Below are 13451 nucleotides of genomic sequence, written 5' to 3' on the forward strand. Positions count from 1 at the left end.
TACATTTGGCACATTCAATGTGACACAATGTAGAAGCGGCATTTTAGAATTATCTGAATTTCATGTATGAGTTGCTGTCGGCAGGGCTGCTGTTAGAAACCACGAGGCCCCATCGAGCCAACCTGAAAAAAGCATGAAGCGCAGCATTACTCACGCATGTGTAGTGGGTACCCCGCTGTGAAGCCGCAAGCTATCACAGCTGGGTGCCCACACTGAAGATGCCAGCCTCCTGGAATACAGGACGGCCAGTGAAACGGACTGCGGGGGACACATCACTGGACTGAGGGACAGGTAAGTGGCTGTTTTTTAAAAGTCAGCAGCTACAGTTTTTGTAGCTGCTAACTTTTATTTTTTGACAGGGTGAGTGGAACTCCACTTTAATGACTGGCATAGTATCACTGGATTGGCATAAGGCCAATGTGGTGCCAATATTTAAAAAGGGGTCAAAATATTTACCAAGTAATTATAGACCTGTTAGTTTAACTTCAATAGTTGGGAAGATACTGGAGAGTTTAATAAAAGACCACATAGATGAGTTATTGCTGGAAAATAATATTTTAAGCAACAGACAGAATGGATTCATGAAAGACAGAAGTTGTCAAACAAATCTGATTTCTTTTTATGAGGAGGTGATCAAAACCTTGCACAGAGGGGTGGCGGTGGACGTGGTATACTTGGATTTTGCAAAAAGCGTTTGACACAGTTCCCCACACACAGCTAATGTGTAAGGTAAAGTCTACAGGCTTGGAAAAATCTGTATGTAAATGGATAGAAAACTGGTTAAAAGATGGTATTCAGAGAGTAGTGGTTAATGATTCATACTCTGAGTGGTCTAGGGTTGTCAGTGGCAAGGGCGGACTGACCATTTGGAAACTTGGGCACTGCCCGAGGGCCTGGGGTCAGTAGGGGGCCCCATGAGATGCCCCTGGTACCTTTTTCCTAGGCTTTTTTGAGTTTGGGCAAGGACACAGGGGCCCCATGATCCCTATTGCCCAGGGCCCCATGAGTTGTCAGTCCGCCCCTGGTTAGTGGTGTACCCCAAGGTTCAGTATTGGGACCCTTACTTTTTAATATATTTATAAACGATATAGGGTCTGGAATTAAAAATATAATTTCAGTCTTTGCAGATGACACCAAGCTGTGCAGTGGAATAACGTCCTTACAGGATGTCTCCAATTTACAAGCTGACCTCAATGCACTGTGTAATTGGGCAACTATGTGGCAAATGAAGTTTAATGTTGATAAATGTAAGGTTATGCACTTGGGGGCTAAGAATATGCATGCATCATTCATACTAGGGGGAGTACAACTGGGGGAATCAATGGTGGAGAAGGATCTGGGGGTTCTGGTAGATCACAACCTTAATAATGGCATGCAATGCCAAGCTGCGGTTTCTAAAGCGAGCAAAATCCTCTCTTGTATTAAAAGAGGTATAGACTCCAGAGAGAGAGATATCATATTATCCCTGTACAAATCATTAGTAAATACCTCATCTGGAATATGCAGTTCAGTTTTGGGCACCAATTCACAAAAAGAACATTGGGGAACTGGAGAAAGTACAGAGAAGGGCAACCAAACTGATAAGAGGCATGGAGGAGCTCAGCTATGAGGAAAGATTAGAGGAACTGAATTTATTCTCTCTTGAGAAGAGGAGTTTAAGGGGGATATGATCAACATGTATAAATACATCAGTGGTTCTTATAGTGAACTCAGTGTAGAGTTATTCACCCTGAGGTCATCACAGAAGACAAGGGGGCACTCTTTACGTCTGGAGGAAAAGAAATTGAATCTCCAAATATGGAAAGGTTTCTTCACGGTGAGAGCTGTGAAAATGTGAAATAGACTCCCTCAAGAGTTGGTTCTGGCCAGCTCAGTGGATTTCTTTAAAAAAGGCGTGGATTATTTCTTGGATACACAGAATATAACTGCTTACTAACATTTATAGGTAAAGTTGATCCAGGGAATATCTGATTGCCTCTCGGGGGATCAGAAAGGAATTTTTTTCCCCTGCAGGAGCAAATTGCATCATGATTTGCTGTTTTTTTTGCCTTCCTCTGGAACAACTGTGGGTGCAGGATTATAACTTTTTTGTTATGGTGAACTGGATGAACTTTTGTCTTTTTTCAGCCAGACAAACTATGTAACTATGAAAGGCCCCCCAAAAGGAAAAAAACAAAACAAAAACCAGTTATGAATGAACACAGTGAGTGATCAGTATTGATCAATCATTGTGTTCATTCAAGACATGTGACATATTTACAGGACTCTTCCCCCACTTTTCATCCTGAGGGATCCTATTGTGTGCTTTCAGTTGCCGTTGAAAAGGAGAGGGGGGAAGCTGGCAGTGCTGTGGGGGGTGGGGGGCACACAGGGGGGCCTGGGCAGTAGGGGGAAATGTATGATGCACAGGAAGGGTAATGGGTACAGTGGAGGGAGCAATTACTGGGACTGATCCCCTGTCTCTCTGCTTCAGCTGAAAGCTAGCGGGATGGAGAGGAGAAGAAGCCAGCTTTCAGCTGCTGCAGAGCTATAAAGGGGATTGGTTCCAGTAATTGCCACCCAGCCATACCGATCACCCTCCCCAGACACATCAAATTCACCCATCTGCCTGGGCCCCATACAGGAGGACTGGTGGTACTCCTATTCCACGGCTTTGGCTGTCAGAGCTAAAAGTGTTGCAAATGCTTCATGAATTTGGCACAATACGTTAACAAGATAGATTAACGCCAGACATGTGGTGTGATTAAATTCCCCCTTGTACACCAGCAAGCAGGGTCCATGCCAGGGGTGGACTGACAACTCATGGGCCCCCGGGCAATAGGGGATCATGCGGCCCCTGTGTCCTTGCCCAAACTCAAAAAAGCCTATGAAAAAGGTACCAGGGGCATCTCATGGGGCCCCCTACTGACCCCGGGCCCTCAGGCAGTGCCCGAGTTTCCAAATAGTCAGTCCGCCCCTGGTCCATGCACACTGAGCGTACAAAATGCTGCTTATACCGTTTTGTTCTCCAGCCTGTATCAGCAACTCTGTCATCCTGTGTCCCATGTACATGAGAGTGTTTAGAGGCATATTTCAAGTAGGGTGTTTTCAGGCTTAAAAAGAAAAAAACATGGTGCGTGGGCGCTAAGTGTGTGGGCTGGAGTGAATGAGCCCCAATGACATTTTTCATGATCTCTCACTGAACTCCGACTGAACTCTGAGCATTTGCTTGCATAAGCATACATAACCCACTTTCACAGCTGGAATCATCTGGGGGGTCAGAGTAGCCTGCAATGCCAAAAAATCGTATCTCCTACAGGGGGGAGAGGGGGGGCACCCTCAGTTTACAATACCCCCTGTGATCTGCTCTCATACTTTCATCAGTTACTAAGGATCCCACAACACCAGAGTGCACAGTCAGTCCTTCTCCTGTCCTGCAAAGCATTCTCTCTGTTCTCAATGTCCTACATCAGTGGCACAGAAGAATGGTGGGGCCCCGCCTGTCTTATGCAAAGAGCAATATATGATCTCAGTTACAAAAGCAGAGCTTATCTAACCCCACAGGCCCCGCCCCCTCCGCTCTAGGTATAAGACCGCAGTGACAGCTGCCCCGCCCACAGCCCCAGCCACTGTCAGCAGCGATCTCATCTGGTGTCATCTCTGCAGGTCAGACCTCACACACTACACTCGGCTATACTTTTCAGGGGGGTTGTGTATGTCTATGCATAATGACAACAGCCTGGGATTTCCAGGGACAGATCCGAGACTGGAGCATTTGCTGTTGAGATCCTCTTTGCAACTTTTCAGATTGTTGTTGTTTATATTGTAGTTGTATTTGTCATGTTAGCAGAAAGTTAAAGTGTATCTTCTACATCTAAACCGAAGAAGAATTGACAGTGTTACAGTATACTGCTCCTTAGATGCGATGTCAGCATTCATTTTCTTCCCTTTATTTTAACCTGGAACTTCTGTAAATAAGTCTCTTCCCGTCCTGTGCTGACAAATATGCTGTGTATGAAACATTTACACTAGATTTACTACACACACTAAAATGTTCCTGCAGCTTATTATTGTTCTTGACGTCCAAATGTTTCATTTATAGAACTATACTGAGCATCATTGTCACCCTAGGGCAGAGAGTTTGTTAGGACTACATAACACCTCCCTCTTGGCTCTATACCAGGGGGGAGCTGTTTTATAGGAAATAACAGGGAACGATGCTAACTGGTTACAGTCCAGGGGCAGAGAGTACAGGAGGTTATCAGCTCACAAGATTTCTGGCTGGATGGACCAGATATTTTTTGCACTTGTCAAACAGAAATAATAGAACACTTTCAACTGTATATTCAACAGACCAAAAGGGAGCAAATGAGAGAAATGTATAGTTAGAGTTTACAAACACATTAAGCATTTACTGCATATACTGTATTAAAGGATATTTAACACCAAAAAGAAAAACAAATTATATTTTGCAGCTTACTAGGCTTTAGATGTGACGTCTGCTTTTGTTTTCATTTTCTGGCTATCTATATTTTCTAAAATATACCATATAGACCGCGCATAAATGGTGTATGACACAGAACAGTTAATTATATTGATAATCATAATAACCAATACACATCTATAAAAAACTTTTAGTGCAGTCCCAGTATGTACAAATAAAGTGCAGATGTGCTGAATCCTTGATAGTAAACGCTGTATTACGGTGACAAGTGCTCCACTGTGCTCAGACTGGTGCTCCACATGGATTTACACTCACCATCATTCCATGACCACCTATCTCTAGGTAGGTCACTAGCGCTTTAATTGGGACTATCCCAAAATGCCACGTGTTGGTACTCTTTGCCGTATGTTCCACGATGTTGCTACTGGTAACCAGTGTGTTATCACCACATCAAGTGGTAAGCAATAGCCAGTAATCCTTTTCTGGGGCTAGTTTGATACTAGCACTACTCCTCTCCTCCACAAGCAAATAGTTGATAGACGTCACTTCCGCCCTTTGGAAAGCATGCTGGAACACAGCGGCCATCTTTTTCTTCCAATACAAGTCAACAGAGCTGAACACACTCATCGCTGAGGGTTAGGCACTTATTTTGTGAGTTTTATTTCAACTATTTATCCCCAATATTAAAAGTATACAGTTTTACACTATGGGATGTCTGTTTTTTTTATTTTTCTATGCTGACATAATACTACATTGCTTGTGGAGGAGAGGAGTAGGTCTAGTATTAAAGTAACCCCGGAGAAGGATTACTGGTTATCACTTACCACTTGACCCGGAGATAACACACTGGTTACCAGTAGCAATGTCGTGGAACATACGGAAAAGAGTACCAACACGTGGCATTTTGGGATAGTCCCAATTAAAGTGCTAGTGACCTACCTAGTGATAGGTGGTCATGGAATGATGGTGAGTGTAAATCCATGTGGGGCACCAGTCTGAGCACAGCGAAGCACTTGTCACCTTAATACAAAGTTCAAGGGTTCAGTACATCTGCACTTTATTTGCACATACTGGGACTGCACTAAAAGTTTTTTTATAGATGTGTATTGGTTATTATGATTATCAATATAACTGTTCTGTGTCATACACCATTTATGTGCGGTCTATGTGGCATATTTTATAACTTTGTGTCTATTAGTTTACAATTAGGATTGCTGCATCACATGGCTTTTTTTGTACACAGGTTTATTTAAGTGTAGCAGCATCTTTTTAATTTTCATATGTATGTTTTCTGAAAGTGCAGTAAAACGTCCGATGATCGCACCGAAATTCTGTGTCTTTGTACCCTCCTGAGATGTACTGAAATCTCAGACAATATAATTAGCCTTCCTAGCTATATTTTGTGAACTACAGAGCACCTCCCCCATATGAGATGAGGAGAGAGGGGTTGTCTCTAGTCCAGAAAAGGACAGCAGCCCACTGTGACAATGCTGCTCCTCCATAGATACAAAAAAGCAAATGAGTGTTGTCACCCTAGAACAGGTAGGAACACCAGGTAAAAAGCCACCACATCTTGGTACTGATAAGCTGCAATAAATAAAAATTTTGTACTAAATGGAAATGTCTGTTTAATAACTGATTGAACATTGTGTTGCATGCAGATATCTCCAAAGGTCATTTGCACTGAAAGATCACATTGTAAAAAAAGCTACAATTTCTGTGGAAATTGTGTGAAGTGTTCTTGTGTTCAGCTCCCACTCTAGTTTTGAACATTCCGCCATTCATTCCTATGGGACCAATTTCACCACAAAAACGCCGATATTTCGTGAACCATTTGGCAAAACGTTCCACAAAGTAATAGCACACCAAACGGGAACAATCCGCACGTTTCAGTATATTACTGTCTATGTAGTGTAAAAACTGTGGGAGGAGTTAGGGTGGTAAATTTGGCTATAATAATAAGAATATATATGTGAGATAACAGTAAGTGGTCTTGCCATGCAAGAACACTTAATTAGGCTGTATATTTCCATGTCAGCCTCTGTAGTAAAATGGTGCCCTCTATTGGCCACAAAAGTATTGCACACTTCCAGATGCGTAGAATACCTACTTCCCCCTCCACACACCGTGGTTCCTCCTGCCAACTTATACCTCACTACAGGACATACAAGGAGATAGGAAGAACCAAAGTGTATGGCAGGGGTAAGAGGTATTCAACCAACCTGAAGTGTCAAATACTGGGTAGAGGCAACGTGGTAGCATTTCAACACACCGGCTGCTGGAAGGGTATGTAAAAAGCCTGATCCTTTACAGGGTGTTCTTTGAGTACACATTCCATGTGGTGACAGAGTCACTTTAACACCAGCGGTAAATTAAATGTAACATGGCCCTTTTAATTGGATTATGTATATAGGTTAGTACACAGACATTTGTGTTTCTCTTCTGGCATTTGTGGAATATTTCTGAAGGGTTTGAAATGCAATCCTTGCACATGTGATAGTGGCAGATAATAATGAACATATGCTTCCAGGAACATGGAGTGTGCCTATGAATTGTGTATAAACATCTGATCATTTTAAATGCCAACTTTGGGCAACTAAAAAACAATCCCTTGCAGAGAGGCTGCACTTCAAGGGCTAATTGCCTGTTTTGATCTACAAGAACAAAGAAAAAAATTAATTATCCAATTTTCCTTTCCCCCCCTCAGCTAGACCAGTCCCTGCAGCCTCCTCTCCCTTATGATTCACCAGTCTAGGGTCCTGAAGTCGTGAAGACCAGAGCAGGGTCCATAGCCCTACAATGGACATGATGTCACTGGGGGACAGTTCACCACCAGAGCATGGGGGAGCACCTTCTGCCAGGGAAGCCGAGGATCAGTAAAATTGTTTCTCCGCTCCCATAGACAAAAAGTGGTATTAACCTTTGCAGTGGCAGCCACAGCCTCACTCCAAGGGATAATAGTTTAGCTGCCTGGAATTGAACTTTAAGCCTGATTCCAGCCAAAACTTTTTTTTGAGTTGTCAATAGAATGACTTGAGTAAGAACTGTTATATTTAAATTTTTCTTTCGGATCGTTCACAGAATATAACTGTATACTAACATTTATAGGTAAAGTTGATCCAGGGAATATCCCATTGCCTCTTGGGGGATCAGGAAGGAATGTTTTTCCCAGTAGTTGCAAATTGGATCATGCTTTGCTGGGGGGGGGGGGGGGGGTTTGCCTTCTTCTGGATCAACTGTGGGTATAGGATTATAACTTTTTTTTCTATGGTTGAACTGGATGGACTTTTGTCTTTTTTCAGCCAGACTAACTATGTAACTTTGTAACTTGGATCCAGCTCTGTGTCGCTCATTATAACACTTGAAGTGATTGTAAAGGTGCAGATTTTTAAAAAATAAAAACATGTTATACTTACCTGCTTTGCACAATAGTTTTGCACAGAGCAGGACCTCCTCTTCTGGGGTCCCCCACTGGTGCTCCTGGATCATCTTCCTTGCCAAGTGCCCTTTAGCAAGCCGCTTGCTATGGAGGGTATTCATGTGTGCTCGCTCCTGAGCCAGCTCTGTGTCCATTGTCTTCTGCCCATTGCTCCCTCCTCACTGGCTGTGATTGACAGCAGCAGGAGTCAATGGCCAAAGAACCAATGAGGAGGGAGAGAGCTGCTGCTCTTGTGCACAGCGCTGGATCGAGATCAGGCTCAGGTAAGTATGGGGGGCGGGCTGGGGGAGAGAAGCACAGTAAAGGTTTTCTACCTTAATGTATAGATTGCATTAAGGTAAAAAAGCAGCCTTTACAACCACTTTAAGGTCATCCATTAGGACCTTCCAGAGCAGGCCCGGACATTGTACGGCCCCTGGGCCACATCCGGCCCTTTGACTGTCCCTGTCTGGCCTGCGTCAGTTGTAGCCAATGTAATCACTATCGAACTCCAGTGTATGCTCAGCTGGTATTAACAATGGAAAGGCTGACAGGTTTGTGTATGTCGTGCCAGTCACTGGATCCAACTGCTGGTATTTGCTGTGAAAAAGTACATGCACCATTTTTCACAACTCAGCGCAGTGCAGTATGCTGCAATGCATGAATCGGCCCTTAGTGTACCCTACTTGATGTGTTCTCATTGCACTTGTTCCTGGTGATGGCTAGAGTAAGAAGGTTCTATAGCAACTGCTGGTAGGTTGAGTGGAATCAGCATAGATAAGAACATACACTATATTGCCAAAAGTATTGGGACACCCCTCCAAATCATAGGATCCAGGTGTTCCAAACACCTCCATGGCCACAGGTGTACAAGATCAAGCACCTAGGCATGCAGACTGCTTCTACAAACATTTGTGAAAGAATGGGTCATTCTAAGGAGCTCAGTGAATTCAAGTATGGTAACGTGATAGGTTGCCACCTGTGCAATAAGTCCATCTGTGAAATTTCCTTGCTACTAAATATTCCACAGTCAACTGTTAGTGGTATTATAAGAAAGTGGAAGCCACTGGGAACAACAGCAACTCAGCCACGAAGTGGTAGTCCACGTAAAGTGATAGAGTGGGGAAAAGTGCATGCTGAAGCGCACAGTTCGCAGAAGTTTCCAACTGTCTGCAAAGTCAATAGATGAAGACCTCCAAACTTCATGTGGCCTCCTTCAGTTTAGCACAACAACAGTGGATAGAGAGCTTCATAGAATGGGTTTCCATGGCCGAGCAGCTGCATCCAAGCTTTACATTAGCAAGTGCCATGGAAAGCATCGGATGCAGTGGTGTAAATCATACCTCCACTGGACTTTAGGGCAGTAGAGACATATTCTCTGGAGTGACAAAACACATTTCTCTGTCTGGCAATCCGATGGATGTGTCTGCGTTTGGAGGTTGCCAGGAGAACGGTACTTGCCTGACTGCATTGTGAAAAGTGTAAAGTTTGGTGGAGGGGGGATTATGGTGTGGGTTGTTTTTCAGGAGTTAGGCTTGGCCCCTTAGTTCCAGTGAAGGGAACTCTTAAGACATCAGCATTCCAAGCCTTCCCAGAAGAGTTGAAGCTGTTATAGCTGTAAGTGGTGGGCCAACTCAATGTTGAACCCTATGGACTAAGACTGGGATACCATTAAGTTCATGTGCTTGTAAAGGCAGGCGTCCCAATACTTTTGGCAATATAGTGTATGTCACTAGCAGACCTTGGATCCATAACCAGTAGTCCAAACATTTATGAAAGCGATCTCATCACAGTGCAAGTAAAACATTTCAAAGCTAAGCAAGACCTCTTTGTCGGGGATGTGATGATTCACACATCTGGTGAAGAGATCCTGTATATCCTCAAAATTCTGCACCTGAACTTGTGTTGTAGTCACTTTAATAAATGTTTAGACTAGACACATGTTCTCATCTAGACTCTATACTGGCTGAACTTTACTCATCCTAAAGTGAATGAACTACACCTGAACAAACAATGCATATTCCTAGTCAGATTACCCATGTGCTCTTACCAAATTATACAACTAAATATAAAGGCTCCTGTTGCTGTAATATGGCTTTTATTTCCATTATCTAGTTTACACATTGATGTAATTTGTGTTGAGTGTAATTTTTCAGATTTTTACAGCATTTATCATCATATATAATTTTTTCTTTCAGCCAAAAATGTTTAAGACGATGAAACAAGTGTTATTTTCCTCTGGAATTGAGAACCCAAAGTGGAAAGCTTTGGAAACTCAGGTACAATCACATGTATGTTTTTTAAACTACAGAAATTGCTTGCATCCTAATTATTTTATGATATCTATCCACCAACACATAATAATTAGGGATGCACCAATAGCTGTTTTTTTACTGGCGAGTACAAGTACTGATACTTGTACTCAAGTCCAATATTAACAAAGTGCAGTGCTGTCATGTATAGCACTTAATATCATATGCCATTTACCTCCATATACCTTTTATACATACAGTGCTCAGCATAGATAAGTACACCCCAACAGATTAGTCAGAAAACCTTTACTTTCCTTTCAGAATCAACTTTTTCTCTGGGACACTATACTGCAAAATACTCCCACAAATGTGAGCCATTGAAACAAGATTTGCTAATTTGAACACACAAAAAATATTTTTCCTAACAAATTCATTTAAGACCATGTTGCAAAAATGAATACATCCCAATGAAAGTCTTAGGAGCAAAGCTACATTTTAGACAACAAAATCCTAATTAACAAGAATTCAACTACAGGCGAGTCCAATTATTCATTAAACAGGGATCCAGCAGACCGTTGATTATAGAAGAGCGTTACTTAACAAAGAAAACCCCTTGCCATTTCATGCTGTCAGCAATGGCACCACATGGAAGAGAAATGTTACAAGGCCTGAGAAAGAAAAACATTTTTTTATACAAGAAAGCTGAAGGTTACAAGAAGATCAGCAAAGCTTTACCAGTCAGAATACTGTAGCAAAAGTAATACAAAAATTTAACAAAGATGGAACTGCAACCATCTCACAGAGACATCCAGGTCGACCATGGAAGTTAACACCTCAACAGGAGCGTCTTCTGATGAGAAGAGTTGAAGAAAATCCCAATGGAGGTTCACTGCAGTTAGCTAAAGAAGTAGAAATCCAAACTACACTGCAGAGGAATGGCATGCATGGGTGTCGTTCACGAAGGAAGCCTCTCCTAAAGCACATGCACAAAAAAAGCTCACCTAGAATTTGCCAGGGCCCATACTGAAAAACAAGATGACTACTGGGACTCTGTACTCTGAAGTGATGAGACCAAGATAAATGTTATTGGAACTGATGGATTCAAAATTGTATGGCGTTGCAAAGGTGAGGAGTACAAAGAAAAATGCATGGTGCCTACAGTGAAACATGGTAGTAGCAGCGTCCATCTGTGGGGCTGCATGAGTGCTGCTGGTGTCAGGGAGCTGCATTTTATTGATGGTATCATGAATTTGCAGATGTACTGTTCTATATTGAAAGAGAAGATGCTACCAATACTCAGTGCCCTTGATCGTCATGCACTTTTCCAACAGACGGTGATCCAAAACACACATCTAAGACAGTAGGGTTGCATTTCTGAAGAACAGGGTGAAAGTTATTCAGTGGCCAGGTAAGTCTCCTGATCTGAACCCAATCGAACACTTATGGGAAATTCTGAAGAGACAAGTTGAGCATCACTTTCCATCCAGCAACCAGGCTCTAACAGAGGTCATTCTTGAAGAATGGTAAAAGATCAATATTACAATATGTCGGCAACTTGTTCATTCCATGCCTAGAAGACTTGGTGCTGTCCTTACAAATCATTGAGGTCATACAAAATACTAGATGTAGTAGGGGTGTATTCATTTTTGCATCAACTCATTTGAGTAAAACTGAAGATTTTGTAATCTAAGTTATATTATTAACCTTATTTTCATGTAATGAGCTAAACAAATATTCTTTAAAACTCAGTTTTGTCAAAATTTTGGAAATTGTCCTTGTGTTCATTGAGATATTAATTAAAATCTTACTTTTCAAAAGAGGTGTACTCATTTATGCTGAGCACTCATATTAGTGAAACTTGTGTTACCATACATTAAATTGTGATAATACCCAAAATATTAACCATAACTTATAAATGAGTCCTTTAAGTACTATATATATATATATATATATATATATATACAGAAAATTGTCCTGATACTGATACTGTATGTGATTATTATCTCATCAGTTAATAAAAATGTGCAGATCTTGCTTTCAATCAGTGCTCATTATCACCACCAATGTGTAAATCCTCCACTGACATACATACAGTGGGGATCGAAAGTTTGGGCACCCCAGCTAAAAATTTGTATTAATGTGCATAAAGAAGCCAAGGAAAGATGGAAAAATCTCCAAAAGGCATCACATTACAGATTAGACATTCTTATAATATGTCAACAAAAGTTAGATTTTATTTCCATCATTTGCACTTTCAAAATAACAGAAAACAAAAAAATGGCGTCTGCAAAAGTTTGGGCACCCTGCAGAGTTAATATCTTGTACTGCCCCCTTTGGCAAGTATCACAGCTTGTAAACGCTTTTTGTAGCCAGCCAAGAGTCTTTCAATTCTTGTTTGAGGTATCTTTGCCCAAGTCTTCCAGTTCTTTGAGATTTCTGGGCTGTCTGTCACGCACTGCTCTTTTAAGGTCTATCCATAGATTTTCAATTATGTTGAGGTCAGGAGATTGTGAAGGCCATGGCAAAACCTTCAGTTTATGCCTCTTGATGTAATCCCCCGTGGATTTCGAGGTGTGTTTAGGATCATTATCCATTTGTAGAAGCCATCCTCTCTTTAACTTCAGCTTTTTCACAGATGGCATCAAGTTACCATCCAAAATTTGCGGAAATTTTATTGAATCCATTTTTCCTTCTACTCGTGAGATGTTCCCTGTGCCACTGGCTGCAACACAACCCCAAAGCATGATTGATCCAACCCCATGCTTAACAGTTGGACAGAGGTTCTTTTCATTAAATTCTGTGCCCCTTCTTCTCCAAACGTACCTTTGCTCATTCCGGCCAAAAAGTTCAATTTTAACCTCATCGGTCCACAGAACTTGTTTCCAAAATGCATCAGGCTTGTCTATATGTTCATTTGCAAAGTTCAAACGATGATTTTTGTGGTGAGGACGTAGAAGAGGTTTTCTTCTGATGACTCTTCCATGAAGACCATATTTGTACAAGTATCTCTTTATAGTGGAATAGTGTACCACAACTCCAGTGTCTGCCAGATCTTTCTGGAGGGATCGTGCAGTCAAACGTGAGTTTTGAATTGTTTTTCTCACAATCCTGTGAGCTGTTCTGTCTGATATTTTTCTTGGTCTTCCAGATCTTGCTTTAACTTCCACTGTTCCTGATGACTGCCATTTCTTAATTACATTCCGAACAGAGGATATTGACATCTGAAAACGCTTTGCTATCTTCTTATAGCCTTCTCTAGCTTTGTGAGCGTCAACTATTTTCAGTTTCAGTTTTCTAGACAACTGCTTAGAAGAACCCATGGTGCTGATTGTTGGGGCAAGGTCAGATGAGTCTGGGC

The 13451-nt window shown here is 41.8% G+C and overlaps 1 protein-coding gene across 3 annotated transcripts in view; it reads left to right on the forward strand.

The window, feature by feature from the left end:
• The first annotated feature begins 3600 nt into the window (after positions 1-3600).
• HEBP2 (heme binding protein 2) overlaps positions 3601-13451 on the forward strand; it is a 36635-nt gene continuing 26784 nt past the window's right edge. For 2 of the 3 annotated variants that reach the window (XM_089676233.1, XM_089676231.1), the window contains exons 1-2: positions 3610-3645; positions 10040-10132. In XM_089676233.1, coding sequence (XP_089532359.1) covers positions 10046-10132 — 87 coding nt within the window. In that variant the 5' untranslated portion in view covers positions 3610-3645; positions 10040-10045. Of the gene's footprint in view, positions 3646-10039; positions 10133-13451 lie in introns of all 3 variants that reach the window. The other variant, XM_089676232.1, reaches the window with a different exon arrangement.

Source organism: Staurois parvus, unplaced genomic scaffold (genome assembly GCF_062004578.1).
Source record: "Staurois parvus isolate SC_StPar_1 unplaced genomic scaffold, SC_StPar_1.0 ptg000165l, whole genome shotgun sequence".
NCBI classification, from domain to species: domain Eukaryota; kingdom Metazoa; phylum Chordata; class Amphibia; order Anura; family Ranidae; genus Staurois; species Staurois parvus.